The sequence below is a fragment of the Canis lupus genome, chromosome 22, assembly GCF_011100685.1.
Source record: "Canis lupus familiaris isolate Mischka breed German Shepherd chromosome 22, alternate assembly UU_Cfam_GSD_1.0, whole genome shotgun sequence".
Taxonomy (NCBI): Eukaryota; Metazoa; Chordata; class Mammalia; order Carnivora; family Canidae; genus Canis; species Canis lupus.
The window spans coordinates 36,442,835-36,449,611 of NC_049243.1; the positions used below are offsets into that span (position 1 = coordinate 36,442,835).

Below are 6,777 nucleotides of genomic sequence, written 5' to 3' on the forward strand. Positions count from 1 at the left end.
GCAGATGTTGAATTCAAAACGCCAGCAGCATCTCAAATGCCAGTCATTAGGGCTGTCTTTCATCGAAGAGTGCTGACCAATGAAATCTCCACTCTGTTTAATGAGACCGATCTAGGCAGAGTCAATTAAATCAAATCTCTAACATCCTTAATATATCTGCAGTGTGTGCAGCAGCAGCAGAAACAGCAGCGAGGGATTTCCAGTATTAATAAAGGGATTCACTGCCGCATAAGGAGAGGGGGAAATGGGGGGGTGGGGGAGGGTGTGTTGGGGGAAGACCTCACTTTACCGAGAAGGAAAAGCTGGAAAAGCCCTGGTGGGGATGGAGGAGGAGGGCAGCTATGCAAAGGATAGAAAGCTAAGTAAAACCGTCAGAGAAAGAGCCTTGATACAGCTCTAGAAGGGATCCACCCCCAACCGGCCCCCTCCCCGGTCCCTTCCACCGCAAATCCAGTTTACCAGTTGCAAACATGAAGCTGGAAAAATTTAAGGACCCAGAGTTGAAAACATTTTCACTTTAATACTGAAAAAATATGCCATTATAAAATCCTCGAATAGAATTAGTAAGTTTCACGTGCTTCCTCAGTTCTTTTTTCCTACTTTATAAGTAAGATTTACACCAGCACAGAATTGCTACCATAAGATCGCAGCCTAAGCACTAGAATGACATTAATTGGTCATGCTTAACTGCCTCAAAATCTTTTTTTTTTTAATAATTACACTGATACTATAATAGAAATCATGGGTACTTATTTTACATTCAGATGGAAGGCATTATTGGATATGTATAGAAAAATATTCCCCTCAAAATAAACAAAACAAAACAAAAAAACATCACCATCAAAATAAAGGAAAGAACCCAAAACAACCCATAAAAACTTCGCTCAACAAAATACATTTTTAACTCATAAAATGGACTGATGATTAGCCATGCAAATGTCTTAAATAAAACCTTTACATTTTTTTTTTTCACAGTAAACGTACGTACGCTCTGAACTGCCTACCGATCACAAAGAATGGCGAAATGGCACTTTCTGATTATACTGTGTTTTGTTTATAGAAAGTTTGATACGATGGGACTTATCAGGTAAGAGGGTGGGTGCTGTGAACGTGACGCCGTCTCCAGTCGCCGAGGAGGGCAGCGTCCCTGGAGCGCGCGCGGTTTCCATGCGAGCCATGCAGCACTTTTTGTTTTTGTCAGAAGTCAAAGTTATTTATTTACAATACATTCATGCCTTCGTGCAACTGCCCGTCCCTGCATAGCCAACAGGGAGCCGTCACGCCCCCCTCCTCACGGGGCTAATCCACAGGGGAAAAATAGATACCTATCTCTCTATATAGATGTGGGTATGTGTATATACGTATAGGGCCGCGGCAGCCTTCCCCAGCAGCTCCGCCGCAAAGGGCGAGTTCTTTGAGCAGGGCCCCTGCTGGGTTTTATCAAAAGGAGCTCGCAGCACAGAGCCATTTGGCAGCGCTCTCCCAGCTCGCCACAGTCCGCTCTTTGTTTCCAGGAGGGAGTTAAGGGGTCAAACCCTCTCAGTGGAGCGAGTTCATAGTTATTTATTTACTTATGTCCATAAAGCCTTGGGGCGCGCTGGACTTGAGTCTGGGCTCCTCTGACCCCTGGGATGACTGGGGGGCGGGGGGACGGGGTGGGGGCATCGCCTTCCCGCTCCCCCGCTCTGCCTCGGTCGGGGTCCTAGTCTGAGAGCGAGTGGGAGCCACAGTCATATACTCTGTGGGCCCCATCGGCGTTGTAAGGCCCATTGTGCCAGTAGGAAGAGTCACAGACTGTCTGTAGGGAATTAATTTCGGACGCCGAGGAGTTGGCGTCCCTCCTCTTAGATCGTTTTCTATTCCTCAGGATAAACACAAGCATGCCCACTACAGTGAAGGCGGAGGTGACAAACACCAGCAGCAGTCCCGGGACCAACACGGAGATGGACACCCTGCTGGTGTCTAGATAGGAGTTGGAGTGCGTCCCGGTCTCCGCCAACCCAGTGCTGTTTTTACTGTGCGAAGTTAACGTGGGCAAGATCCTCGCGTACAGCTGGGGGCAGATCTCGTCATTGGAGAGAAGCATGAAATCCTTCCTAAAGAAGTTCACCGGCGTCTCACACTTGAGGTCGCTCATCAGCACTTCGGAACCCAGGCGTTCTGCCCATTGCTTAAAAGGCACAATGGTGCAGGAGCACTCCCAAGGGTTTCCGTGCAGGTCTATCTGGATGATGGAGGTTAACTGGTCCAGCACCCCTGCCACCGGAAGGTACATGAAGTAATTGTTGTGCAGGCTGAGCTTAGAGAGCGAAACCCCAGCGAACACGTCCACGGGAAGGGACCTCAGCAAGTTGTTATTGAGAATGAGGATCCTCAGTTTGGGCATAGCATTGAAAGTGCCAGGAAGGATGAGCTGGATTGCATTGTACTCCACGTTCAGGTACTCGAGGTTTTGCAGCCCGGCGAATTTCTCCCGGGATAGCGTGTCCAGGTAGTTGCTATCCATATACAGCCACCTGAGGTCCAAAAGGTTCTTAAAAGTGTTGTTCTCTATGGTAGCAATGTTATTGTTGCCCAGATCTAACAGAATGAGATTCTTGTAATCCACAAAGTGAGATTTTCGGATGCTATGGATCTTGTTATCTCGAAGGAAAAGCTCCTGCACGTTGGAGAGCTTGGGCTTCAAATCAGCCAAACTGCTCACGTTCCGGTTGTTGCAGTTCATCTTTAAACCCGACCCTGGGATGTGGTCGCAGCTGCAGCTCCCGGGGCAGGGCAAGCCGTTGGCTGGGGGTTTGTTTCTGGCGCTGCCGGTCGCTATCGCAGCAGTGGGTCTTATTTTGATCTGCCAGTTGCCTGGGATCTTTGTACCTCCGTTTGGAGCAGACCCTGGGGTGGCATGATCCTCTTGCCCATTTGTCTTGAAAGGAGTTGGCAGGGGTCCAGGAGCGAAGGTCTCTTCTTGGGCAGGGGGCGCCGGGAGACTGGAATCCACTCGGTTTTTCAAAGGACACAAGTCCTGTTCTGTGGTTTCATTGAGGTCTTTCCCCTGCAGTCTGGTGGGGGCTTCACAGACAACTCGGCCGATCAGAGCATTTTTGGGAATATTTTCCAGCCATTCTTTCAGGGAGAGGAGATCACAGGTGCAGTCCCACGGGTTATCCTCTAGCAGAATCTCAGCAATGCCAGGGATTTGCTCCAAGACTTCCTCATAGGGCAGCGTTTTCAGCCTGTTTCCCCGGAGGTCGAGGTGGGTGATGGGCACATACTGGAACACATTGGCAGGTAGGGTGCTGATGAGATTGTCATTTAAAATGAGTACCTCCAGCTTGTTCAAGTCCTGAAAGGCCCCGGGGTCTATATCCCGTAATAAATTAAAATCGGCCTGGAGGTATTCCAGATCGTCCAGCCCCAGAAAAGTCTGCTTTCTAAAAGACTTGATCTTGTTGTTGTTGATGTGCAGCCTTTTCACCAGCTGCAGCCCCAGAAAAGCCCCAGGAACGATTTCATGCAAGCCATTGTTTTCCATGTGCAAACTAACCGCATTATAAAAGTTAGCAAACTCATTAGGGAAAAGTCGAGTGAGGGAATTACCATGCAGAAATAGATGGTAAAACTGGGAAGTCGGGGCGGTGAAACGCTGCAGACTTGTAAAGCCCTTTTTTTCACAGTCTACGTGTAGGTCCCCTTCTATCTCATTGCAGGAACAGATCTTCTCTTTACAAACGTCCCCTGTAACGTTTCCAGCGGCAAAACAAAGAGACGTCTCCAGCAACAGAATCCAAAGCAGCATTTTTAAAGCGAGCAATTCATCCCCGATCTCATCACAAAGTAACAGCGACCATCCTGCTCGCCACAGACACAATTCAAGTTCATTTAGTGCTCCAATGTCCGAACCCAGGGAAGGAGAAGAAAAGGGTTTGGGGGGGTGGGGGTGGATTCCTTCCTCCCTAACCCCCCCGCACTGCAACAACCCAGGCGCCAGTCAATAATTATATCCACAGACTATCCAGGCACGTAGTGCAAGGCAAGCAAAAAACAAAAAAAAAAAAAAAAACAAAAAAAAAAAGGAAGGGGGGGCGGAGAAGGAAAGAAAGAAAAAAGAAAAAAAAAAAAAGAAAGAGAAAAGAAAGTAGAAAAAAATAACCCCACTCCCGCTCAACCCTTTAAAAATTACCAAAAGAAGTTAAATATATACATATAAATTAAAAATACACCCTTACAGAACCTGGTCTGGTGGTCCTCACTAATCAGGAAGGGAACAATGCTAGTAATTAGAAGCAAGTGCATGTTAGAGAAACAAGCAGAGGGTTTGCAGCGTAGTACAGGCGCACTGCCTGTGCATGGCTGTGCGTCGGACTGACCTTGCCTCTCTGATACAAAGCAGGGTTTTCGGCGGCTTCTGCAGCTGAGGCGGCCGGTGGAGTTCTTGCAGTGGCTGCAGGTTGCCCAGAAGTCCCCCGGGGTGCTGTCCAGTCCCCCCGGTGCTGAAATCACGCCCGACCGAAGAACTCACGCTGCCGAGCCAATGGCGCTGGAAAATTTCCGCAATCGCTGCGTTTTGTAGCTGTCCATCCTTTTCCTTTCCTTCCCTTCCGTCCTTTTCAGCTTTTTTTCCGGGCTCCGGCTCTCGGGTACTAGCTCTCCTTTTTCTTTTTCTCCTCTTTATTCTGCTCTTTCAGAATTACGTGGAGGGGGCGGAGGGCGGGGGGCGAGTTGTCTGAGGGAGGGAGAGAGCGCGAGAATGGGGGGGGGGGGGGGTAGAAGAGAGTTGCTAAGAAGCTCTGCTTGTTCCAGCCTGGTGCACTCTGAAAGATCTGACACCCTCTGCTGATCTGCAGTAGCAAAAATCCATCTGGTGAGGGAATGCTGAAAGAAAAAAAAAAAAAAAAATCAATCCACGTACAGGGCAAGCGTTAAAAATGTGGGCATTAAAGGCTGTCGATCCACATAGATGCTTATTTTAAATGGATTATTTAATTCTTTTTGCGTGCTGAAAACTTTACCCTTTCCTTTCCTTGGCGACCTCACAGCCCCCACTACCTCCAGCGTTTGGAAAGGAGTGCTTTTAAAACATTTATTTCCCAATGGCTTGAATAAAATTAGTGTCAGGGTGTCAAGCGAACAGCAATTTGAGGTAATTATACTGCACGCCATTTTCATCGGTGCTTTAAATGCATTTCTTCCGTCTCTGCAGTACAATGTTTTATGCTGTTTGAGGTCTTTGAAACCTTTTTTTTTTTTTTTTTTGGGCATGTTGAAAGTGGTTATTTGAAACATATAGTCATATCATATATATTATATTTTAATAATATAACTGGCTATGAATTTTTTGTTGCATGGTATATAATTTAGGCGCATACTTTTTCTTTTTTAAACTTGGTATAGAATTTTAGTCAATTTGGTCGTTGAGAGTTAGGTTTCTCTGATGATATTTCTTGAATGTTATTTAAGTCTTCAGGGTGCAAATACAATGCATGCTTGCAGTCTTTGATTCCAGACCCAAAAGCTTTCGCTGAGAACCGGAAAAGGAGGGAGGGAGCAGGAAAAAAAAATCCCAGTATGATTCGTGAGTGCTCTTAAAAACCCACTGTCAGACTGGCACTCACACACGACACATGCATACACACATGCACACTCACAAAGTTTCCGCATCCATATGGACATATTTAAAACGCTTACAAGTAAATAACCAGTTGCATTTTGAGAGAGAGAGAGAGAGAGAGAGAAAGAAATCGCAGGTCTCTAAGGCCCTGTGTGAATATTATCTGCAGGTAGCAGGCAGTTTCTCTTCTCTGGGTCACTGGTTCTGGTGGAGCACCCAGCTAGGGCTTTTCCCAGACAAGGAATCATCTGGTTCCTCAAACTTAGATGAAGCTTATAAAAACCAAGTTCTATAAACATTTGAGAAAGGAGAGAATATGAGAATGCTGCTTGTTGGAAAAGTCAGCTGCTCTGCTGACTTTTCTTAACAGAGTTGACACCTTTTCCATCAATATATTCTAAAAATTGTGCTCATTTTAGGGTTTGAATTTATAGGATATTATTATTATTTCATTTCTTCAGTTGAAGCAGAAATATGTTTACATCAGTTTCCCTTTTAATTAGGTCTTACTCAGTTGGACAGCTGTTAATGTTCCTGCTAATAATCTGAGTAAAAGATCCAGTATTCAAGGATGTGTGCATTTTGAAAAGGGTGGAGAGTTGAAGAATTCCAGGAAGGACTAGGGATGAGGAAATTCAGGAAGTGTAGGGGAAAAAATTTTAGAAATTAGAAGCTAATTCTTAAGGTGAGACAGTTTTCATACCTCTATGTAATATTTTCATATAATCAAATGTGTTGTCTTATGGTAAAATTTAGTAGGAGGACATAGATGAAGGTTCAGTTTGGTAGTGTGTGTGTTGGGTGGGGGGCTTTTCCAGACAATCTATTACACTTCTAAAACAATCCGATTCTTATTTAATTTATTCCGTTACCACATGTAGAAAGAGAAAGAGCTTAATCTAAAACCATTTTACATAAAAAAAAAAAATGCTATGCAGTTGAGAACTGCAGATGTACAGAAGTTAAACTGGAGGGATGGATATTTCTGTATCTTTGTAATAGGACTCAGGTCTGAAACTTCTTGGCCCCAGAAACCACCCTGTGAAAGGTAGGCAGCCTCTGGCAGTATCTGTGATTGATAGAGGTAGGCAAGTTTCTGAAGGAGAGACAGAAAAATGCTGCCTGTTTAGGAAGAAAAATATTGATGGTAATCATCTAAAATCACACTATTA

General features: G+C 45.4%; 1 protein-coding gene across 2 annotated transcripts; it reads right to left on the reverse strand.

Annotated features, from left to right (window-relative positions):
• Window positions 1-500: 500 nt before the first annotated feature.
• SLITRK1 (SLIT and NTRK like family member 1) lies at window positions 501-4,724 on the reverse strand. Of its 2 annotated transcripts, none has more exons than XM_038569860.1 (2): window positions 4,365-4,724; window positions 501-3,732 (listed from the first exon to the last, which is right to left on the reverse strand). In XM_038569860.1, exon 2 carries the CDS (start codon window positions 3,527-3,529, stop codon window positions 1,703-1,705), a length of 1,827 nt encoding a protein of 608 aa, XP_038425788.1. In that variant the 5' UTR covers window positions 3,530-3,732; window positions 4,365-4,724; the 3' UTR covers window positions 501-1,702. The 2 variants fall into 2 exon arrangements, with proteins under 2 accessions (XP_038425788.1, XP_038425787.1); XM_038569859.1 differs by having other exon boundaries at window positions 501-3,846.
• Between the last annotated feature and the right edge of the window lie 2,053 nt (window positions 4,725-6,777).

Excerpts from the sequence above, each read along its gene's own strand:
- SLITRK1 (XM_038569859.1), bottom strand. The coding sequence starts at position 3,793 with ATGCTGCTTTGGATTCTGTTGCTGGAGACGTCTCTTTGTTTTGCCGCT.